General features: G+C 46.1%; 1 protein-coding gene across 1 annotated transcript in view; it reads left to right on the top strand.

Annotated features, from left to right (window-relative positions):
- LOC147120252 (uncharacterized) overlaps positions 1-25,352 on the top strand; it is a 168,065-nt gene that overhangs the window by 111,010 nt on the left and 31,703 nt on the right. Inside the window, exons 40-46 of the mRNA XM_085985897.1 lie at positions 979-1,086; positions 13,980-14,087; positions 14,363-14,416; positions 14,507-14,614; positions 15,300-15,353; positions 15,704-15,811; positions 24,729-24,782. Of these exons, the coding sequence (XP_085842023.1) occupies positions 979-1,086; positions 13,980-14,087; positions 14,363-14,416; positions 14,507-14,614; positions 15,300-15,353; positions 15,704-15,811; positions 24,729-24,782 (594 nt within the window). The remainder of the gene's footprint in view (positions 1-978; positions 1,087-13,979; positions 14,088-14,362; positions 14,417-14,506; positions 14,615-15,299; positions 15,354-15,703; positions 15,812-24,728; positions 24,783-25,352) is intronic.

Genomic DNA, 25,352 nt, shown 5'->3' with positions numbered 1-25,352 from the left:
TGGGGGTGGTAGAGGAGTGGACTAGGGTGTTGCGGAGGGAGCGGTCCCTACGGAATGCTGAAGGGGGAGGTGAGGGGAAGATGCGTTTGCTGGTGGGATCACGCTGGCGGTGGCGGAAATGGCGGAGGATGATCCGTTGAACATGGAAGCTGGTGGGGTGAAAGGTGAGGACAAGGGGAACTCTATCGTGGTTCTGGGAGGGAGGGGCAGGGGTGAGGGCAGAAGTGCGGGAGGTAGAACGGACACGGTCGAGGGCCGTGTCAACCACAGTAGAGAGGAATCCTCGGTTGAGGAAAAAGGAAGACATGTCGGAAGCACTGGTATGGAAGGTGGCATCGTCAGAGCAGATGCGGTGGAGATGGAGAAACTGGGAGAATGGAATAGAGTCCTTACAGGAGGCGGGGTGGGAGGAAGTGTAGTCCAGGTAGCTGTGGGAGTCAGTGGGCTTGTAGTGAATGTTTGTCTATAACCTATCCCCAGAGATGGAGACGGAGAAGTCGAGGAAGGGAAGGGAAGAGTCGGAGATGGACCATGTGAAGGTGAGGGAAGGGTAGAAATTGGAAGCAAAGTGAATGAAATTTTCTAGTTCAGGGTGAGAGCAGGAGACGGCATCGATACAGTCATCAATGTACCTTTTGTGAGTTATTGATCTTAGCAGTGGCAATCTGAGCAGTTTGTAACTGGGAAACGGTGTTAACACTGGAAATTAAAGGATATATAACAAAGAGCAGTTACAAAGCAAAAAGGTGATATGCTTATTTAGGCTGCGACTAAATGTATTTGTAGTGCAGATCAAGCGATCACATTGCCTAAACTTTTAGCCCATGTCATTTCAGTTTCTTTTCTTCCTCTCAACAAAATTAAACTTTATTTTGCAAGAATTTACAAATTTTTGTGTAAAATCTCAACCAGATTTGATTCTCTGTGCTGCTTGAAAATGCCTTTAAATAATTATCTTTTGAATTCTGTTGTCAATAGGGCTCTCCTGGCCCGCCCGGTCCATCAGGGATTAATGGAGGACGTGGTATAGTTGGGTTGTTTGGTGATACGGGAGTTTCAGGTCTACAGGGTTTAAGAGGTGAACGAGTAAGTATTATCTTTATTGGTAAACCTTACATTTTAATTCTTCATTTCCTAGTTAATGAACCACATTTGATAGTCTTAACCACAAAACTACTCCTTAAAATGTGGCATTACCAATCGCATTGTATCACTGCTATGAAGTGCCTTGGGACGCTTTACTATGTTAAAGATGCTATGTAAATGCAAGTTGTTGTTGTTTATACAGTTATGTGGGGGAGAAATTGGTCTTCATTCGTAGTGTGAAATTGGGTGATAGAGAATCGGCAGCCCATTTTACATTGGATCTGAATTTCTTATCCATTGACTTCAATGGAAAAGCAAATCGGGCTCAATGTAAAATGGGCTGCCGATTCTCTATCATCTATTTTCACTCGACTGGTGAGGACCAATTTCACCCCCACTGTGTCTAGGAATAAATGCTTGTTATTTTCAACAGAAGGAGGTGACTCCTCATTCTTTGGTTACAAACTTTAAGGCTTCTTTAGCACTCGGTGTGAAATATAGAAGCTGTAACTACAGTGAAAGGAGCACAAGGGTCAAATGGCATTTACCTCATCATCAAGCAGCTTTTAAAATCCTTATCAAACAACAGGTCAAATAAAAACAGATTGTACTAACTCATATCATCTTATTTTGCAATTATCACAAAATAAGCTAATTATAATTAAAAGCTTCTTGATGAAATTATCAACATAGAAGTCAAAATATTAATTTTACTGCTGTTCTGATCAAGTAAACTCTAACAAAGAAAGCAGAATGATCCTAATTGCCAATTGTTGTGTAACATGCATTCTATAGTCTATTCTATAAATTTGAAGAAGTACTGAAGAACTAATGATATTAACATATATTAACTCCTCTGCCACCAATTTTGCATGCAGTGATAAAAGGGTATAAATGACCTCTGATCTCTCTAGAGGCACTTTAACATGTGATTCTCCTTCCATCAGCTGCAGTCCAGAGTGTAAAAGCTATCACATTCAGAGAAACAATTGCATCAAAGAGCCACAAAAATGATTAAGTTTGCTGGTAAATGCAGGAAGTGGTCCCTTACATTTGAACTTTAGGGGCTGGATTTTGTCAGTGTGGGCGGGCTGGGACATGTCAGGTGGAAATCATGTCAGGACCCCGACTCATAAGAAACATAAGAAACTTAAGAAATAGGAGCAGGAGTAGGCCATACGGCCCCTCGGGCCTGCTCCGCCATTCAATAGGATCATGGCTGATCCGAACCTAGACTCACGTCCACTTCCCTGCCCTCTCCCCGTAACCCCTAATTCCCTTATCTGCTAGGAAACTGTCTAACTCCGTTTTAAATCCATTTAATGTTGCAGCTTCCACAACTCTCTGGGGTAGCAAATTCCATAGATTTACTACCCTCTGAGTAAAGAAGTTTCTCCTCATCTCAGTTTTGAAAGGGCAGCCCCTTATTCTAAGATTATGCCTCCTAGTTCTAGTCTCACCCACCAGTGGAAACATCCTCACCGCATCCACCCGATCAATCCCCCTCACAACCTTATATGTTTCAATAAGATCGCCTCTCATTCTTCTGAACTCCAATGAGTAGAGGCCCAACCTACTCAACCTTTCCTCATACGTCAACCCCCTCATCTCCAGAATTAACCAAGTGAACCTTCTCTGAACCGCCTCGAGAGCAAGTATATTTTTTCTTAAATATGGAAACCAAAACTGCATGCAGTATTCCAGGTGTGGCCTCACCAATACCCTGTATAACTGCAGCAAGACTTCCCTGTTTTTATACTCCATCCCCCTTGCAATAAAAGCCAAGATTCCATTGGCCTTCCTGATCAACTGCTGCACCTGCATACTAACTTTTTGTGTTTCATGCACCAGGACCCCCAGATCCCTTTGTACTATAGCACTTTGCAGTTTCTCTCCATTTAGATAATAACTTGCTCTTTGATTTTTTCTGCGAAAGTGCATAACCTCACACTTTCCAATATTATATTCCATCTGCCAAATCTCTGCCCACCCACTTAGCCTCTCTATGTCCTTTTGCAGGTTTTTTATGTCCTCCTTGTTAGATCCGTGTATCTTGATGTTGTGTCCTTCAATAATTAGACAAGAGACTGCAGGGAACGATCAACAGGTGTTTGCTGAATGAGGGTTACTCTAGAACTAACTATACAGATCACTACTCAGGGTTTATATACAGGTGTGGTCACTGCCGGTACTACAGTATACAGGAGCTGTAAAAAGTAGTTCTTTCCCTTAAAGGTACATACATTATAATTCCTCCCCTTTTAGATTAACAGTACAATAACACTCATTTAACAATTAAATATCAAACTAATTACAATTAACACTTTTAACATGGAACATTAGCTGAAAATAGTCTATTTATAAATTCAGTCTTTGGGGAGGCTTCCTGACCCTTTCTGGATAGTGCCTTTCCCGAGTGTCTTGCTCTTGGTGCGGAGGCGATTCTGGCCCCCTGTCGTCGGTTGGTTCATCCGCTTCCGATGCTACTGTTTCTGGGGTAGATGCTACCTGTACGTCGGGTTCCTCACTAGGTACGTATGGGCGAGACATGGGGTTGATTCACTCCTGTGACTCTAGGATCTGGTCAGCATGGCGTCTCACAATGTTCTCCCCAACATCCACTGTGTACATTAGTGGCCCCTGCCGTGTGCATATCGTTCCTGGTTGCCATTTCTCTGTTCGGTAGTCGCGGGCCAAGACTGGTTGCCCTACATTGAAGCTCCTTGTCGGCTTCTCATTGATGTGCTGGAATTGCTTATTCTCAACATCTCTTCGTACATTTTGTCTGAGCAAATCCAGACGAGATCTCAACCTTCGGTTAAAGAACATCATGGCCGGGGCCTGGTTGGCGACTGCATGTGTCGCATTTCTGTAGGCTAACAGGAAATTGTCCACCTGATGCTGCAGTGGAATGTCATCATCGCACATGGCCTTTACTGCTTTTTTAAAGGTTTGTACGAACCTCTCAGCCAATCCATTTGTGGCTGGATGATATGGGGCGGATGTGTAATGCCTTACCCCATTCCTTTTCATAAATCTTTGAAACTCTTCGGACACAAACTGTGGTCCGTTATCAGAGCAAATCTGCTCTGGCAAGCCGTTCCTGGCAAAAATGGTCCGTAGGACTGCAATAGTTTTCTCCGTGGTGGTGGAGGACATTTTGATCACCTCTAGGCCATTTCGAGTGCGCATCCACAGCTATTAAAAACATTGAGTCCATGAATGGACCAGCAAAATCAATATGCACCCGTTGCCATGGAGATGAGGGCCACTCCCATGGGTGTAGAGGGGCATGTGGTGGTGCATTTTGGACCTTCTGGCATCCTGAGCAGCTCTTTGTCAGGTCCTCGATTTGCTGATCGATCCCCGGCCACCACACATAAGCCCTAGCAAGGCTTTTCATTTTCACCCCTCCCAGATGACCTTCGTGAAGCTCATTGAGCACTCTCTCCCTTAACTTGGGTGGGATTACCACTCGGGATCCACACATCAAGGTCCCCTGGCATACTGACAGCTGTTCTCTTCTGGATGAGAATGCTGGCAACAGTGAGTCGCCATGTGCTGGCCATCCCTTCACCGTCAAATCATATACCCGAGACAGTGTCGGGTCATTTCGGGTCTCCTTCTCTATACCAGCGTTAGTTACTGGCAAGCGTTCAATTATAATCGAATGAAATATTTCGACAGGATCCACTGCTGGTGCTTCCTCCGCAGTAGGCAGTGGCAGGCGTGATAGCCCATCAGCGTTTCCATGCTGTTTCATGCCCTTATACTCTATTTCATATTGGTTCGCCCCTAGAAAAAGGGACCATCTTTGTAGCCGTTGCGCAGTCATCACCGGAACGCCCTTCTTTGGATTAAAGATGGAGACAAGTGGTTGGTGGTCAGTCAGCAAGGTGAACCTCTGCCCGTGCAGATAGTGATTGAACTTTTTCACTCCCCACACTAGGCTGAGGGCCTCCCTGTGAATCTGGGCGTAGTTACGCTCGGCTGAGGTTAGTGGCCGAGACGCAAAGGCTACTGGCCTCTCCGAGCCATCCGGGAATTTGTGCGACAGCACCGCTCCAATGCCATAGGGTGATGCATCACACGCCAACCGAATTGGTAGTGCTGGGTTGAAATGAGCCAACACATCTTTTGATGTGATCAATGCTTTGCTCTTCTGGAAAGCTCATTTACATTCGTCACTCCACTTCCATGGTACCCCCGTTTGCAGTAGGGTGTTCAGTGGGTGTAGTACGGTAGACAAATTCGGCAAGAACTTATGGTAGTAGTTCACCAGCCCGAGGAACGACCTCAGTTGTGACACATTTTCCGGTGCTGGAGCCTTGACTACTGGCTCAATCTTTTCAGGGGACTTATGTAACCCCTCTTTATCAATAATGTGGCCACAATATGAGATCTGCTTCTGGAAAAACTCGCATTTGTGGCGATTAGCTCGGAGCCCATATTCCTTCAATCTAGTGAGCACCTGCTCCAGGTTGGCGAGGTGATCACTGTCATTTTCGCCCGTGACCAGGATGTCGTCCAAATAACACTGGGTCCATGGAATCCCTTGCAGGACTTGTTCCATTGCCCTTTGCCAAATAGACGGAGCTGATGCTACCCCGAACACCAGCCGGTTGTATTGGTAGAGACCTTTATGAGTGTTCATCGTGAGGTACTGTTTCGAGGCTTCTTCTACCTCCATTTGCAGGTATGCCTGGGCCAGATCAATCTTAGTGAAGCGTTTCCCTCCCGATAGCGAGGCGAAAATATCTTCAATCCGCGGAAGCGGATATTGTACAGTGTGAAGGACTGGGTTCACTGTCACCTTAAAGTCTCCACAGATGCGAACCTTCTTTGGTTCCCCAGGCGTATTACTCAACGACCTCTTCATTACAGGAAAGATGGGTGTAGCCCACTCGCTCCAGTCCACTTTGGACAGTACTCCTGAACGTTCCAAACCTTCCAGCTCTGCTTCGACAGCTGGGCGGATCGCATAAGGTACCGGTCTGGCCTTAAAAAACTTTGGGCTTGCATTTCCCTCTATTTTGATCATCGCTGTTATGCCTTTTAGTGTTCCGAGTCCCTGCTGGAACACTTCTTGTGCGTCAGTTAGCATTTTTGACAGTCGTCCAGGTGTGACGTCGTCATCCTTTTTGGCATCTACAGTCAGTGCTTGTATGGAATGCCAATCTAGCTGTATCTTCCAGATCCATTCACGTCCTAGTAGTGGTGGTCCTCCACCTGGCAATACATATAAGTCCATTTTTGGTGTTTCCTTGCCGTTATATATAACGTTCACCCTTATTTTTCCTTTGGGGTATACTTTTTGCCCCGTGTACGTCTTCAAGACAATCTTTGTATCTCTCAAGGGTATATGTGAGAATAGCCGCTTGTAGTCCCTTCGGTTTATGACTGTTAGGGCTGATCCTGTGTCCAATTCCATTTTCACTTGGACTCCGTCTATCTTGAGCGTGACCCAGATAGTTTGGTGATCCTCCGTTTTGATCACATTATGTAGTTTCAGACAACCCAGCTCCTTGCTTTCGGAGTCTGTATCACTTTTCTGTTCGTCTGAACTACTCTCTGTCACCTTATGTACCTTCTTGTACTTCTCCTGTGGAGATTTCTTGCTGCTGGTTTTCTTTCCCGACCTGCAGACTCTTGATATGTGTCCTACTTTTCCACACTGTCTGCACACTTTGTCCTTGAACCAGCAATCCTTATGGTTGTGTGATGTTCTGCCGCAGCGACAGCACTTCACTGTTCCGTATGACATTTCATTTGTGCCATATTCTTGCGGTCTCCGTTGTATCTCTGCCGTGCCCCGTGCTGCTGCTTCGTGTGATACTGCAATGCTGAAAGACTTGTCCAGCGTAAGATCCTTTTCTGATAGAAGCCATTTCTGGGTTCCTTCACTTTGAAGCCCACACACAAACTTGTCCCTTAAAGTGTCTGCTAGTCCCGTTCCAAACTAGCAGTGTTTTGATAGCTTGCGCAGTTCCGTTAAATACTCAGCATTACTTTCATCTGTATGCTGGTTCCTTTTGTGAAACTTAAATCTTTCTGCTATCAGCAGCGGTGTGGGGTTTAAGTGGTCCTGTAGGATTGACACTATGTTTTCAAAATCCTTTTCTACTGGCTTCTCTGGGGTTACTAGGTTTCATTGTAAGCCCTACGTTTTTGCACCCATTGAATTCAACAATACCAGTGCTTTCTTGTCATCTGGCACTTCATTCGCCTTGCAGTATACTTCTATGCGTTCGACATATGTCGTCCAATCTTCGACTTCATTGTCGAACGCTGCGATACTGCCACTCTTCGGCATTTTTGGGTGTGGTTAGACTGGCTTAAAATGGCGTCTCTCACGCTTTCCTTTCTTCCCCGCTGACGCTGCTCGGCCCTTGAACACCGGCTGCACTCTGCGTGTTTTCCTGCGTGCCTCTCTCCCCCGTTGACACTGCTCAGCCCTTGAACACCGGCTGCGCTCTGCTGTCTCTCATTGACGCCGCTCAGTCCTGAACACCGGGTGCACCCTGTGCGCTCTACCCTCTCTCTCTCCCCCGTCGACGTTGCTCGGCCTTTTTCTGTGCCGTCGGTCGGCTCTAGCCACTGCTGTCCGGGAAGGGTCTGCGCAGTAATTGTTGCCAGCCCGTTTCGCTGGACCACCATGACTGGAAAGCCAAGCCTGGCTCTCGACAGCCTCCCCTGCGATGCTCAAATCTCTGCTGGATGACTGGGGGGTTTCCCGTGGTCGACGCCCGTGCTTCTGGACTCGGCCTTCTTCCACTGTTCTCCAGGAGCGAATCCCTGGGAGGTGATGCAGAGTTGCAGGTAGGTTTGAATCTGCTCATCGCCAATGTTAGATCCGTGTATCTTGATGTTGTGTCCTTCAATAATTAGATAAGAGACTGCAGGGAACGATCAACAGGTGTTTACTGAATGAGGGTTACTCTAGAACTAACTCTACAGATCACTACTCAGGGTTTATATACAGGTGTGGTCACTGCTGGTACTACAGTATACAGGAGCTGTAAAAAGTAGTTCTCTCCCTTAAAGGTACATACATTACACTCCTCACTCGCTGCTTTCCCTCCCATCTTTGTATCATCGGCAAACTTGGATATGTTGCACTCGATCCCTTCCTCCAAATCATTAATATAGATTGTAAAGAGTTCGGGTCCCAGCACTGACCCCTGCGGAACACCACTAGTTACTGATTGCCAGCCCGAAAACGAACCATTTATCCCAACTCTTTGTTTTCTGTTAGATAGCCAATCTTCCACCCATGCCAGTATATTACCCCCAATCCCGTGATTTTTTATCTTGATCAGTAATCTTTTGTGTGGCACCTTGTCAAATGCCTTTTGGAAGTCCAAATACACGACATCCACTGGTTCCCCTTTATCCACCCTGTATGTTACGTCCTCAAAGAATTCAAGCAAATTTGTCAAACATGACTTCCCCTTCATAAAACCATGCTGACTCTGTCCTATTAAATTATGTTTATCCAAATGCTCTGTTACTGTTTCCTTAATAATGGACTCCAACATTTTACCAACCACAGATGTTAGGCTAACTGGTCTATAGTTTCCAGCTTTTTGTCTACTTCTCTTCTTAAATAAGGGTGTTACATTAGCAGTTTTCCAATCTGCTGGGACCTTTCCTAAGTCCAGGGAGTTTTGGAAAATAATCACCAATGCATCCACAAATCCACAATCCCTACCATTACTTCTCTCAAGACCCTAGGATGTAGGCCATCAGGTCCAGGGGATTTATCCACCTTAAGTCCCATTATTTTACCGAGTACCACCTCCTTAGTGATTTTAATCATGTAAAGCTCCTCCCCCCCCCCCCATTGCCCCCTGTTTGTCCAGTGTTGGGATATTTTTAGTGTCCTCTACTGTAAAGACTGATACAAATTTTTGTTCAGCGTCTTTGCCATCTCCATGTTCCCCACCACTAGTTTCCCGGTCTCATCCTCTAAGGGACCAACGTTCACTTTAGCCACCCTTTTTCTTTTTATATAGCTGTAGAAACTCTTGCTATCTGTTTTTATATTTTTTGCTAGTTTACTTTCATAATCTATCTTCCCTTTCTTAATTAATCTTTTAGTTATTCTTTGCTGGTTTTTAAATGCTTCCCAATCTTCTATCCTCCCACTAGATTTGGCTACTTTATATGCCCTTGTTTTCAGTCGGATACTATCCTTTATTACTTTGCTAAGCCACGGATGGCTGTCTTTTCTTTTACTCCCCTTTTTCCTCAGTGGAATATATTTTTCTTGAAAGAGGTGAAATATCTCCTTGAATGTAGACCACTGCTCTTGTACCGTCTTTCACTTTAATCTGTTTTCCCAGTCCACTTTAGTCAATTCTACTCTCATACCTTCATAGTCTCCTTTATTTAAGCTCAGTACGCTGGTTTGAGAGCCAACTCTCTCACCCTCAAACTGAATTTGGAATTCAACCATATTATGGTCACTCATTCCAAGGGGATCCTTTACTAGGACATTTCTTATTAATCCTGTCTCATTACACAGGACCAAATCTAAGATTGCCTGCCCCCTGGTTGTTTCAGTTACATACTGCTCAAGGAACCCATCCCTAATACACTATGAAATCTTCCTCTAGGCTGCCATGCCCAATTTGATTAGTCCAGTCAATATGAAAGTTAAAATCCCCCATGATTATAGCTGTTCCCTTATTACAAGCCCCAACTATTTCCTGATTTATACTCCGACCAACAGAGTTGCAACTGTTAGGAGGCCTATAAACTAAACCCACTAGTGACTTTTTCCCCTTATTATTCCTTATCTCCACCCAAACTGTTTCACTATCCTGATCCTTTGACCCAATATCATTTCTGACTATTGCAGTGATTCCATCCTTGATTAACATAGCAACCCCACCTCCCTTTCCTTCCTGTCTGTCCTTCCTAATTGTCAAATACCCTTGTATGTTTAGTTCCCAGTCATGATTATCTTGCAGCCATGTTTCCGTAACCAGATCATAACCCTTACCTGCCTCACTTCTAGTCACACCATCCTGTCCCTGACCATGGACTACATCTGAATTAATTAATCTAATTGGTGTGACTACCTCCTGAAACACAGAGTCCAGGTAACTCTCCCCCTCCCTGATGTGTCAGTGTCTGAAGCTTGGTCTCAAGCTCATCAACACGGAGCCGGAGTTCCTCTAGCAGCAAACACTTATCGCAAATGTAATCACCGTGAGCATCAATGGTGTCCACCAGCTCCCACATTTCACAGCAGTAACACATCACCTGCTCTCCCATTCTATGTAATTAATTTAATTTATTAATATTATTTAAGAAGACCCTCTGCCCCTATTTTAGGTGAAGATCACACCTTTATTTAAAAGAACTTACCAACTTATAAAGGTTTTAAAAAGAAAGACAAAACCAGCCCCTCGCTCCCCACTTGCCCGAACTCTCACACTTACCAAACTCTAGATAAGCACTCTTTCGCTGCCCGCACTCGCACTAGCCTTTTAAATTTCAGCAGCCAAGTGAAGTGTTGAAAAAATGGGATTTTCCCCTAATTGGGCAATTAATTTCCTGTGTGTGGGAACCCTTGGCCCAATTAGTCTTTTCATACAGAAACTCGCCCCTGATGATGTCATCAATGCTGTTGGATTTAAGGCCTGCAAGCAGCCTTGCTTCTTCTGAAGAGTGCAAAGGCTCTGCAAATTGTATGAAGGAGTTGAATTGTGGAAAATGTCAACGATCAAGCAAAAGTGTGCTCCTCGATTTGATGAGCCCTCCCTCCAAGCTCTGGTGCACAGAGCCAGCTGTAATAAGGAGGTGCTGTCCCCTTCCTCAGGGAGAAAAAAGCCACCTCAGCAGACAAAAGCTGTATGGCTACAAGTGGCCCAGGAGGTCAACTCCATTTTGCTGACCCGCAGGACCTGGCTGCAATGCAGGAAGAGGTTTCATGACCTTCTCTGCACAGGAAAAGTGAGTATGACTTTCCCATTTCCCTCAATCTGATCCCCATCACCTCTCCAACAGATTGACTTATGATCATCTGCAATATTCAATGTGCATATAACCTTGGCCTCACATCTCTGACTCTTTCCTTTACTCCCCATAGGACCATCAAAAGCCCCCGTCCTCACTATCCAGGAGGAACAGCCTGAGCCTCCAGACTCCTCAGAGGAAGCTGCAACCTCTGAGGCCGCAGCGTCAGCAGAATTCAGCGCACCCAGCACCAGCGGAGAGGATAGCTACATCCATGGAGGAGCTTAGTCGCCAGGGTATTGAAAATATGGTCATTGTTCAGATTAGAATGACACATCCCTTGAGGAGCGATGGTCAGCTATTGAGCAAACAAACCAGACCTTCATGCAAGTCCTCTGGAGTAAGATTTCCAGTGCAGAAACGGGTCCACATGGCCCCCCTGCAGTGCCGCAAGGTGCTGCCACGCCACTTGTTAGCTCTGAAGTGGGGCTGACCCATGAGAGGGATGTTGGTGGCAGACAACAAGGAAGTGGGGGCTCCTCTCCAAGTGCTCACACAACCATGCCACAACAAAGCCCTCGGTCAGAGCCCCACCAGAGTCCTCACCCAACTGAGATGGGCCTCTCAGCCCCTGCACAGCTGCAGGAGCAGCAGGCTGTTGGTGAGCCCGCATAGGTTCACCACCCCAGAGGATGCCCGCCAAAGGCGTCAAGACAGGAGCAGCAAGAGAGTGAGCAAGGGACCTCCACATCTGCTGAAGCCACAGGGGAAGCACCATGTAGGAGCAGCGTAAGAGGAAGATAAAGCACAAGTAGTCACAAGGGTAGTTACTTGGTGCTGTGTTGTTTTGTTTTTGGAACAGCCATCATTGTGATTGTATTATAAAGTGTCTTGATGGCAAAATGTTGAAGTTGTGGCCTGTGTCATTTTGCAAATGGGACTTTCACATTGAGGGCTTAGGGCGCCTTGCGATTGTCAGAATGGTGGTCAGAGTGATAGGATTCCGCAGGTTTTTGTCCATTGTTGATGCTCTGCTAAGAACGAGCGAGACTAAAGTTTGATTGTGCAGCCTAAGCAAATATGGCCAGGATGAGTGCGTCCCTTGCATCCTGGGCAGCAATGTTGTCACACGCTGGTGCCTTCTGGTCTGTGCATCTTCAGGTGGGGGACTAGCAGCTTGGCGCTCCTATTGATGCTCCTGCTGTTGGTGCTGCTGTTGCTCATGGGTCTACTGCTGTTGCGGCTGGTCTACGTCCGAATCTGATGTCCAGGAGAGAAGGAATTAAATGGTCACCATGCTTCTGATATATGCCTCAGTTGAGGAAGCGCTTAGTCAAGGTGGGGAGAGGGGTTTCCCAGGCGGTCACACTGGAGATGGGTGTCAGGCTCCAAACTTCCACAACACTGAGTATGCCTGCTAAAAGTTCCCCCAGACCTGAAACAACAAAGTTCTGCCACCTGCAAATGATCATTGGTGAAAATTCCTTTGTAATGGTGGAGGTGCAGCTGTTCGTAAGCAATCCACTTATGAGGCCGCCAGCATTACCTAGCGTGTTCCAGAGGAGGCGTGTAGGATGGGGGAAATGTGTTAAAATCGGAAAGGCTTCTCAAAATGGGATTATAGAGGCATTTAAGTGGTTGTTAAGGGCCTATCCCGTCTCTTGGAGGCGGGTCAGAAAACACACTTTTGGGAAAATTGCATGGAGGCGGGATTGGGCACGCCCGCCATTTTTGGCGATTTTAACAACTCGCGCACCTCCAATCCTGCCTCCTCGGGCCTGGCAAAATCGAGCCCTAGGTCTCTATATTGTCCTAACAGCAGTCCAGAGACCAACTCCAAACGTGAAGTTTAAACCACGCATTGAGGTTACTCTTCAGAACAGGATCAAAAAAAGGCCACAAAATGTAAATGCGCCTTTGGAAAGAATTTATAGTATGACAATACCAAGAGTTTTTGTAAAAACAACTCAAAATAATTATTCAAGCTAAACCCAATTAAAATTCAACACAAAGCAATTTTGTTAAATAAACATAAATTAGATCATGACTATTGTCTTTGTAAAGACAAGACATTGAACATTTAATAAGCCTGTGATGGGTCAATTATCAGAATTATTTGTGCCAATACCCTACTCTAAATTGCGTGCATGAAAACGAAAGCACATAGAGAATGAATACATAATTGTCCCCAACAGAAGACTTCCTATTAACTAGAATTCACAATGCAGTCTTGTATATCAGTAGAAGCTAATCATGATTGATTGGCATCAGTCTAGTGCTGGATATTCATACATTTTGCTCCTAATGAATATATTTCACGCACAAGTCTCTGACCTTCGCTCAATTACAGCACTCTTGCTGCTCGGTCTGAAGGTCACATGTTCAAACCCCACTCCAAAGACTTTAGCACATAATCTACACTGATACTTCAGTGCAATATTGTCAGATGTGCCACCATTTAGATGAGGCGGAGGCCAAAGCCAAGGCCCCATCTGCCCTCTTCAGCGGATATCAAAGATCAATGGCACTTTCCAAAGAAGAGCAAGGAGGTTCGCCTTCAACCAACATCACAAAAACAGATTATATGGTTATCTATCTCTTTGTTGTGTGTGGGATCCTGCGATGTGCAAATTGGCTGCCGCATTTGTCTACACTACAAGAGTGGATATACTTCAAAAGTTTTCATTGGCTGTGTAGTGCTTTGGGACTTCCTGAGGTTATGAAGGACCCTATATAAATGCAAGTTTGTTCTTTTTTCTTTACCAGATTAGTGATAAATGTACTTCCTAGGCCTGAAATAAAACTTTGGGTTATTACGTACTGGCTGGGTACATATATAATGGCTGGGTCTCTATAAGCAGAAATGTATTCAGTTCCATTCAAAACACAAAAGAATCAGCATTGTCTTTGTATTTTGCATCCAACAGGGGGGCCATGGTAAACAAGGCAGAGATGGTAATCCTGGTGAGCGAGGGCCTGCTGGTTCAAAGGGCCCACGTGGCCACCGTGGTCCTCCTGGTCCGTCTGGCAAAGATGTAAGTAGACTCTTTTGGGTTTCACTTAAATGTATTAACTATGGATATACTTATTTATGCATTAAATATTATCCTGATTATTAATAATACAGAAATTATCCAAACAGGTTCACCGTAGCATCTGTAATTTTAAACTAGTAACTTTACACTTGTTATTCAACTGGAAATGCATTGTTAAAAGCACACTGTTCCGAAAAGTAATCTTGGTTGCTAAGGTATATTATTTTATGCGCATTTTATACTATATTATGTGAATAATTACTTGTTTACTTTAGGGTATTCCTGGTGCTGATGGTTCACCTGGCAATCCTGGAGCTTCAGGTCCTAATGTAAGAACACATTTTAGTATATGAATTCTAAGATTTTTCAAATAATTTGAGCCCCCTCTCTTCTGAGCAGTGACTGTTATTTTTGGGCAGGGTGATCATGGTGAACCTGGCTCTGCAGGCTATCAAGGATCTCCTGGTCAACCAGGTCAACCAGGCCAACCTGGTCCAGCTGGCAAGCAAGGTGACAGAGGTGAACCGGTAAGTGTGACATGTGCCAGTTGCCATTCACTGCACGGCAACTCATGGCTGGCTGAATACCTGTGTATTATTGAAAAGTGACTCAACAAACTACTAATAGTTTACTGATTTGACCATTTCATCAGAATTGCTTATACATGTAAACCTTAGCTTTATCACGCCAATTGCTTTTTAAGCACAGTGTGAAATTCTTTAATTATTTTTAAAGATTTGAAACCAGGCCTTTGCAATTAATTAGTATGATGTGAAAGTCAGCAAATTTCCTCCCTAAACCTTTCCACCTCTCCATCTCCCTCTCCTCCTTAAAACCTACCTCTTCAACCAAGCTGTTGGTGATCCCTACTGTTATCTCCTTCTTTGGCTTAGGGACTATTTTTTGATTATTCCTTTGTGAAGTGCCTTGAGATGCTTTCCCATATGATGTGTGTATATATATATAAAAATATTAAACAAATATGAACATCATCAGCAGCAATGACAACTTGTGTGTGTATATATATAATATATACACACAAGTTGTCATTGCTGCTGATGATGTTCATATTTGTTTGATAATATTTTTGTAATTACATTTAGAATCTTTTTGTACATTTAATTGACTACACAATTCTTATTGCTTAATTTTGCAAATAACCTGTGAATATTTAAACCTTTATGTGAAATATATTATCTTCTCATACTTTAGGGTGGACGAGGGGCAGTGGGTATTTCAGGTCCCAATGGGTCACTGGGACCTATGGTAAGTTGATGTCCAGGAAATTCATGTGTATGACTGAGGACCATTTTAAGAGTGTTACCAGTGCAATCAGTGTGAAACTTTACATACGTAACCAGGTGACACAGTCGTCCCTGTTCAGAAAGCTGTAGGTTCAAGAATCACGCCAGCAAATGAGCACATAACCTAGGCTGACACTCCAGCACAATACGGAGGAAGTGCTGCATTGTTGCTGAAGATATTTCAACATGGTAGTGTGCTATATAACAGCAAATATTATTATATATTTAGAATTACCATTAAATGGAGACTGGGTAAACATAGTTTTGCTGGTTTCAAGTCTTGTAATCATAAAATGTTTGTACTTTTTCCAGGGTCCTCACGGCCTTCGAGGTGAAAGAGGTGACAAAGGAAAAACTGGTACAAAGGGTCTGAAAGGTCATCAAGGATTCTTAGGTCGTCCAGGTCTACAAGGACGTCCTGTAAATATTTTGCGTTTTGTGGAATCTCAAAAAAACTGTGTCCCCTGGACTTTGGTTCTTTACCAATTTTACAAATCTTCAATATAAAAGAGCAAATAGTGCAACCTTAATATTTGCTGATTAATTGATATTGGTTAGAACCTACTTAATACTGCACATATCACCAATCACCTGTTAACCGATGCTTAGTGTGAGTTCCACCAAATCCACTTGGCTCCAGCTTTGATCCAGATATGGATGCAAGAGCTGAATGCCAGTGGAGAGGTGAGATGATCTACCCCAGACATCAAGGCAGTATTCGACTGAGTATGGTATCAAAGAGCACTAGCAAAAATGGGGTCAATGGGAGTCAAAGGGAATACCCTCAAGTTGTGAGGGTCATACCTGATGTATGGAAAGATGTTTATGGTTATCAGGGGTCAGCCATCAGAGCCCAGAACATCATTGCAGGAAGTGGGCTTGACCCAACCATCTTCAGCAGCTTCATCAATGACCTTCCCTCCATCGTAAGGTCAGGAGTGGAGCTGTTTGCTGATAATGCCATAATATTCATCTCCGTGGCGCATGCCAGCTTACAACAGGACCTGGGCATCCTCCAGGCTTGGCCTGCAAGTGGCAGGTGACATTCACACCACTTAAGTGCCAGTTAATGACCATTTTGAAGAGGAAATATTCCAGTTGAAATGGCCTGGGAGAAGTTACTGCCCTGTTCCGGCTCGATTCCAGCCAGCTGCCATTTAAGCCTGCATTTTTTTTAGGCAACCGAAGGCCCCACCAGATGCAGACAAGTGCCTCATGAATACATGCAACTAAGGGTCCTAGGATGCCATTGGACCTCAAAGGCAATTTAAAGGCCTACTAAGCAGGACACCCACTCAGTGGCAGGGAAGAAGAGTCAAAAACTTTCCCTAGTGGGGCCAGGAGAACCTGCCTGAAGTCAGCCAGCAGTTTCTTTACACCCTTTCCGGGTGTCCAGCTGGCCAGTGACATATAAATGAGGCCCAGCCATTAAAATTGGCCCAGGACTCCAGAGCAGGATGGCCGTCAACTCTCACCGGCTTCCTGTCAGAGTGTTCAAATCTATGGGCTAAAAATTCGGGTGCTTTACGCCACCTATTACCGGCAAAATGTAGCGAAAAGTCAGCGGCTGCCACTCTTTCGCCAGCTGGTGGCGGGTCCTGCAGCGTCAGCCATTTTCTGAAAGCCAGCAATGCTGCCAGTAAGAGTGATGGCCCTGCAAATTTAAATTAGGGAGCACGCCAACTAAACGTCACCTTAGCGAACTTGGACCTTAGCGCTGAGTTCAACACTGGAGCCAGGTGGTGGGAGCGACACTGCTGGCAGTGAAGGACTCAGTGATATGGTCCCACATCATTCTTTCTGGAGGGCCTCCTGGCCCTTGTGGGTAGAGGACCTCTCTTGCAGTGTTGACCCCCTGCACAAAGCTGGAGTGCTGCGTGCGAGTCACTGGGTACCTCTTCCCTGGCTTGGTAAGCCCTTTGTGTTAGCGCTGAAGCATTTTTCCCATTTTTTGAGGTACGGAAGGGAAATCAGCTTTAAGAGCTGAACACCCCCATTTGGGAATGTATTTTCCAAATGTTAATTTTTTTTAAAGGCATTAGTGTTGTAAGGGCTGAAAACTGCATTTTTTAACTTTCTTTTAATTTTTAGCGGTTCAGAAGGCATTGGCCTTTTAAGCAGCTGACAATGCATTGCCCTTTTATTTTCCCACAATGCCTAGCGAACTCATTGCCTCACTTCCAGAGGCTGTTGGAAGATGCTATACCATTTCTGGATACCACATTGGGGCCTGATTCCGGGACTATCACCACCAGGAGGGCGTTAGCGCAAACAGCGGAAGGAGTGCATGTCAACCCAAGCACCCCACCCACCCGCCCCTTCAACCACCGTCTCTCCACCTGTGACAGAGACTGCATTGGACTCATCAGTCACCTGAGAACTCATTTTTAGTGTGGAAGCAAGTCATCCTTGGTTCCAAGGGACTGTCTAAGAAAGAGAGAGAGAGACATCGTGAGTTTAGGGCTGGGCTAAAAATCTTTAGTCCCCAGTGCGAGTTTTTCTCTCCTACGGGCGCGACCATTTTCAGCGGCCATTAACCCGAGACCGCGGTGACACCGACAACTATCGTGTCACCGTCCAATTTCTATAACTTTATCTCTAGTCCATGATTTTGGTCAGGTTAACTCACTGGTTAAGTACTGTACCTAATTATGTCTGTTATTTACGTAACATAAATGTTTCCCCAGGCATTCTGGAAGCATGTGTCACAAGCATGAGCACATGAGCTAATCTGACACTTTAGCCTGAGTGCTGCATTGTCAAAGATGCTATCTTTCACATGAGATATTGGCCCAGAAATATAGAAACATAGAAGATGGAGCAGGAGTAGGCCATTCGGCCCCTCGAGCCAGCTCTGCAATTCAATGAGATCATGGCTGATCATCCAAATTTATTACCCTGTCCCTGCCTTCTCTCCATATCCCTTGATCCCTTTAGCCTTAAGAAATATATCCAACTCCTTCTTGAATATATTTAATGAATTGGCCTCTACTGCCTTCTTTGGCAGAGAATTCCACAGGTTCACCACTCTCTGGGTGAAGAAATTCCTCCTCATCTCTGTCCTAAATGGCTTACCCCTTATCCTTAGTCTGTGACCCTTGGTTCTGGACTCCCCGACCATCGGGAACATCATTCCAGCATCTAGTCTGTCTAGTCCTGTTAGAATTTTATAAGTTTCGATGAGATCCCCTCTCATTCTTCTAAACTCCAGTGACTACAAGCCCAATCGACCCAATCTCTCCTCATACGTCATTCCTGCCATCCCAGGTATCAGCCTGGTGAATCTTCACTGCACTCCCTCCATGGCAAAACATCCTTCCTCAGAAAAGGCGACCAAAACTGCACACAATACTCCAGATGTGGTCTCACCAAGGCCCTGTACAACTGCATCAAGACATTCTTATTCCTGTACTCAAACCCTCTTGCTACGAAGGCCAACATACCATTTGCCTTCTTAACCACCTGCTGCACTTGCATGCTTACTTTCAGCGACTGGTGCACAAGGACGCCCAGGTCTCGTTGCACTTCCCCTTCTCCCAATCTATTGCTATTCAGATAATAATCTGCCTTCCTATTTTTGCCACCAAAGTGGATAACCTCGCATTTATCCATGTTATATTGCATCTGCCATGCTTCTGCCCAATCACCCAACCTGTCCAAATCATCCTGGAGTTTCTCGGCATCCTCCTCACAGCACACACGCCCACCCAGCTTTGTGTCGTCTGCAAACTTGGAGATATTACATCTAGTTCCCTCGTCCAGATCATTAATATATATTGTGAATAGCTGGGGTCCAAGGACCGATCCCTGCCTGCCACTCAGAAAAAGAGCCGTTTATTCCAACTCTTTGCTTTCTGTCTGCCCGCGGGTGCAAGCCTCCGACCTGCACTTACCTTGTGCGCCGGCCGTTGTGCTGTGGGCCCGCGTTGTATTCCGATCCTGGGCCTCCTCCAACTGCTGGCGCGCAGAGCTTGTGTATCCCAGGGGCGCAGTTAGTTCGAAGCGTCCCCTGGGATCACGTGGGCCATGGAGAGCCAATGGTAGCAGGGAATGCTTCATTCATAAATTTGACAGGATTACCTGTCAAACCTATAAATACTATAAGCCCCAAAACATAACTAAAACGTCAAATAAATTTTTTTTAAATCACATTTTTAAAATAACTATAAATTACATGAAATAACTATTTTAAACAATAATTTAAAATTTTGAAAAAATTAATTACATTTTCTAACAGGGCTAAAAATAAACTTACCCTTCTTTAAAGTATTTAAAAATAATAATTCTGTGGAAAATTTTTTTTAATTTTAATTAATTCATCACTTACCTTGTTAAAAGCAGGCCTTGCGCCTGCATTTTAAAAGTGTAACTGCTGGAGATTTACCCTCCCAGAGAAACCTGTCAAAAAAACATAAGATCCAGGCGCATTCGCTGCCTCTCCCGCGCATGCATTCGACTTCTGAACCCCTTCTTTCAAGGGAACGGAAGTTCCGGTTTCCCGCGCATGCGCAGTGCATGCACGAAGCCAGCACTTTTGTTGGGCCTACGCATGAGTACCCAGCGCGTACTCACCTGTGGAGACCCGAATTTCTGGGGCATTAAACTGAAACCTCTGACTACTAGTTCAGATGGACATAAAGGGGTCAATTTTAACTCCGGTCCGGGGAATTGTCGGGTTCCCCGAATTTAGTGTTTCCCACATGAATCTAAATGGGTCTGTGAGATTGATGTAATTTTAACTCAATTGGCCAATTGATTTCCAACGTGTGGGTAGCCTTGGCAATTGAGTATTTCCAGTCAGAAAGTCGCAGAATATGACGTCATCATTGCTGCTGCTTTTAAGGTCCACAGCAAGCCTTGCTTCTTCTGCAGGCTTCCAAACTTTACCATTAAGATGGCACAGGAGCCTGCAGGAGCAGCGGCCAGCGGGAGGGCAAGAGCTGCCCCCAAATTTGATGAGGCTTCACTCCAGGCATTGCTGGATGGTGCTGGGGCCCACAGGCAGGTCCTGTTCCCTTCAGGGAGGAAGAGACCTCCCAGTCAGACCAAGGCTGTGTGGCTACAGGTGGCTGGTGAAATCAACTCCTTGGGGCTCACACGGCGCACCTGGATGCAGTGCAGGAAAAGATTCCATGACCTTCATTGCACTGGAAAAGTAAGTACTGTATGAAGTTTCCATCACCCTCAATCTGATCCCCATTGCCTATCCTCACCAGCACTCAGCTTTAACAATCTCTTCCCGCACATCCCACTTGACACTCACATCCATGCACCCTTACCCATTCCCTCTCTCTCTATGCTCACATTCACATAACTATTCCACCATGCAGCCCTCACACTCCCTCTCACTCTGATGCTTTGAACACAACTGACAACACATGGAGGGCCCTTGGTCTTGCCGCCTCACTCCATCTTTGTCTCCTTCTAAGTATCTATGCTATGCAATCTCTGCACTCACTCCTTCATTCTCACTCAACCTCCACTTGTCTCCCTCATTGCAGGAAAAGAGAGCTCACAACAGGAGAGAGCGAGCCAGGACAGGATGAGGGCCGCCCTCATTAGCCCAGCTCACCCCCCTGGGAGGAAGGCGTCCTAGAGATTGTCGGGGCTGACAGAGATGCGGAAGTTGGGGAAGGACAGACAGGTGCATCCCTGCAAGCTGGTGACAGAATAGTTTTCCATCTCTCTCATTGATATTGCATGAGTCGCTGATAATGATTCTGAAGCTACATCATATGGACTTATGATTATCTGCAAAATGTAATGTGCATGTAACCTTGGCATCATATCTCTAACTTTTTCCTTGACTCCCCCACAGGACCATCGGGAGCCCCCGTCCCCAGTGTGCAGGAGGAAGAGCCTGAGATGCCAGACTCCTCAGAGGAATCTGCAACCTCTGAGGGTGCAGCGTCAGCAGAAATAAGCGCACCCAGCACCAGCGCAGACACTCACACCTCAGTGGGACCTTCGGGACATAGAGTAGAGTTGTCACCTGGTGTATCACAGCTCACAAGTGAGCATCAGCAGATTGTGGAGACAGGGACAGCAGTGGAGAGTCCTCGTCGGAGGGCGCAGGACTCTGCCAGTTCGGCTCAGCTGTATGTCGGCCCTCTGCCTCTGGGTCCATCCGTAAGATCAGAGGTGATGGAACTCCATGCACAGATGGAGGAGTCTCTGGCAGGTTTTGTCTCCAGGGTCGCTGCGAGTGTGGAGCGAATGGAGGAATCCATAGCGAACATGAGCAGAGCCTTTGTGGAGTCAGTGGCGCATGAACGCATCAACACAGAAAGGATGGCTATCTACGTGGAAATGATTGCTGCCTCCGTGGTAAGGCTGGCTACGGTAGAGGAGAGGATGGCTACGGTAGAGGAGAGGAGGGCTACGGTAGAGGAGAGGCGGGCTACGGCCATGGAGGAGGTTAGTTGCCAGGGTATGGAAAACATGGTGAGTGTTCAGAATAGAATGACATCTCTTGAGGAGCGATAGGCATCTATTGAACAGAGAAACCAGACCCTCCTGGAAGTCCTTCTGAGTAGGATTGCCATTGCAGATACGGGTCCCCATGGCCCCCCTGATGTGCAGCAAGGTGCTCTCAAGCCACTTGCAGGCACTGAGGGGGACCTGACCCATGAGAGGGAGGTTGGTGGCAGACCTCAAGGAAGTGGGGGCTCCTCTCCAAGCGCTCACACTTCCATGCCACTGCAGAGCCCTCGGTCAGAGCCCCGCCGGAGTCCACACCCAACTGAGATAGACGTCTCACTCCTGCACAGCCGCAGGAGCAGCAGACTGTTGACGAGCCCTCACAGGCTTGCCATCACAGAGGACACCCGCCAAAGGTGTCGAGACAGGAGCAGCAGGAAAGTGAGCAAGGGGCCTCCACATCTGCTGAAGCCACAGGGGAACCACTACGTAGGAGCATGTGTAAGAGGAAAATAATGCACAAATAGTCACAAGGGTAGTCACTTGGGTGAAATGTTGTGTATTTTGTAAAAATGCCATCAGTTGTTTGTTTTGCATAAAAATGCTGATGGCAACTTCTGCAGTTGTGGCGTGTGTCATTTCGCGAATGGGGCTTTCACATTGAGGGCTTAGCATTACTTGCAGTTGTCAGGATGCTGGTCAAATAGCTTGGAATCCGTCGGGTTTGGCCATTGTCGATGCTCAGGTAAGAAGCTGCGAGGCAAAAGAGTTTGATTTACTCGGCTAAGCAAATCTGGCCAGGGTGAGTGCATTCCTTGCATCCCGGGCAGCAATGTTCTCGCGTAATGCTGCCGCTGGTTGAAGGGCCTCTGCAGGATGCTCGTTCTTGCCCTCCTCCTCCTCATCATCATCATCATCATCACCATCATCATCTGAGGAGAATATGTGAGGAGCCACTTGGTCCTCAGGAATCTGCAAGCCATGACGCTGTGCCATGTTGTGAAGTGCACAGCAAACCACAACGATTCTGGAGACCCTGGCTGCTGAGTACTGTAGGGCTCCACCTGATCTATCCAGGCATCTGAAGCGCATCTTCAGCAAGCCGATGGTTTGCTCGTTTACAGATCTAGTGGAAATGTGGCTGGAGTTGTAGCGCTCCTCAGCTTCGTTGGCTGGCCTCCTCAACGGCATCATTAGCCAAGTCCTCAGGGGATAGCCCTTGTCTCCAAGCAGCCATCCGTGAAGTTGGTCTGGTGGACTGAATAGCGGAGGCACATTAGACTGGCGCCGTATGAAGGAGTCATGGCAACTGCCAGGGTACTTGGCACAAACATGCAAAATCTCCTTCTTGTGGTCGCACACCAGCTGAACATTAAGGGAGTGGAAGCCCTTGCGGTTCACAAAAATATCTGGATTGCGATGGGGTGCCCTAAGGGCCACATGTGTGCAGTCAATGATGCCCTGCACCCTTGGAAAGTCTGCCAGATGACCTAATCCAACCGCTCGCGCCGTCACATTTGCGCGATCCCTGGTGAAATGGATGTGATTGTGCGCGAGGGCAAAGAGGGCATCGGTTACCTGCGTGATGCAAGTGTGTGCGGCCGACTGGGAGATGCCACTGATGTCTGCTGCTGATCCCTGGAATGAGCCTGAGGCAAAAAAGTTGAGTGCGGTGGTGACTTTGATGGCCACTGGTAAGGAGTGTCCACCTGGTCCTCTGGGCAGCGGGTCTTGCTGTATCATTGTGCAGATGTCAGTCACTACCTGTCGCGAAAGTTGGAGCCGCCTTTGGCACTGCTGCTCAGTCATGTTGAGGTAGCTGACCCTGTGTCTGTAGACCCTGTTTGGGGGGTATCTCCTGCGCCGACGGGCTTCCATGCGCTGGCCCCTTCTGGCCTGTGCTGCCTCAGGTGGGTGAGCAGCAGCCTGTCGCTCCTGCTCCTGCTGCTGCTGCTGCTGCTCTTGCTGGTGCTGCTGTTGTTCCTGGTTCTGCTGCTGCCGTGCCTGGTGCTGGAGGACCTCTAATGCCAAGAAGGGAAGGAAAAAAAGGCCTCCCATGCTTCTGGAAGATGCCTCAGTTGAGGAAGCGCTGAGTGAGGGTTGCGAGAGGAGTTTCACAGGAGGTCACACTGGAGAAGTGTGTGAGGCTCCAACCTGTTAAAATGGGATTATAAAGGCCAATTAGTGTTGTTTAATTAGGGCCCTAAAGACCAGCCCCGCCTGTTGCAGGCGGGACTGATTCGGGACCATCAGACACGCCTGGGTTAAAATGGCTAGGTGTCGGGAACCAGGCAGGGGGGTCCCGACCCCCAGGTTTTGCGATTTTAACCTCCCACATGCCTCAAAGCCCGCCTGATGGCTGAGTTAAAATTGAGCCCAATGGGTACCATGGCACGATTTGAAGAAGAGTAGAGGGGTTTCCTCTGGTGTCTTAGCCAATATTTATACCTTAATCAACATCACCAGAAGAGATTATCTGGTCATTTATGGAATTTGGTGCTGGTAGAACCTTGTTGCATGTAATTAGGCTGGAATATTGGTCCACATAACAACAGTAACTATGCTTCAAAAGTAATTAATGGAAAGTAAAGCACTTTGGGATGCATTAAGGTGCTCTATAAATCAAACTCTTTCTTCTTTTGTGACAACTTGATTAGCCTTTATGTTATAGACAGTTGTAAGCTAAGCTAAATTTAATCATTCAATACAGACTAGAATTCATAATTTAGATGGAGAAGCCCATGATCCTGGGATTATTCAGTTAATGTAGCCGAACGAGAACTAAATACTGTTGGAAAGACTGAAAAGGGGTATAAATAGGGTGGATTATTTTTAAATAGCTGTTTCCATTTTGGTCAGTATATGTGATCCATAACTGCACAGCACTGAAAAGGATGACAACTGTCTTTTCCTCTAGGGTTCTAGTGGAGAATCAGGACAACCTGGAATTCCTGGAGCACCAGGGGCCAGGGTGAGTAAAGCAAAAAGTTGTTCTTGAAGACTTGGTAGAACTCTGGGTTTAATGTTAGTTATTATAGAGCCGTCTGATCAATTAAACTGCTGCTGTGAAATTTAAAAATAGGAACAGGCTGACTATTTTGTTTTATCTATGACTTTTGCACAATTTTTTTTAACTAAAAGCACAAAATGATGTGATTCTTGATATTTGTATTGACTGCTGAAATTATTGAACCAAATTGATTTTTTAAAAACAATGGCCGGGATTTTGCTAACCTCAGCGGGTCTGGTGCGGGCGATGCCAGTGGCGGGTCACGGCCCCACTGCTGGCTCCATCCCGCTGCCTAAAATGAATTTACATTGATAGAGCTTGTAAAGCCCGTCCAGTGCATTTCCTGGCCCAATTAGAGGAAGCGGGTCTGGTGACATCATTCATGACACTTCATCAGCCAGTTTCCTTAAAGGGACCATGGCCATCTTACTTTTGGCGTTTTTGCTGTCAGTGTTCTACAACATTGAGGTGCTGCAAACACTGACAAGCACTGCACAGAGGTGCAGGGCTACACCCAGGCTCTCCCATGAC

Source organism: Somniosus microcephalus, chromosome 4 (assembly GCF_052327205.1).
Source record: "Somniosus microcephalus isolate GS21.2 chromosome 4, FLI_Smic_1.0, whole genome shotgun sequence".
NCBI lineage: Eukaryota > Metazoa > Chordata > Chondrichthyes > Squaliformes > Somniosidae > Somniosus > Somniosus microcephalus.
Note: the sequence above shows the minus strand (reverse complement) of the source record. Positions and strands in the feature narration are given on the sequence as shown.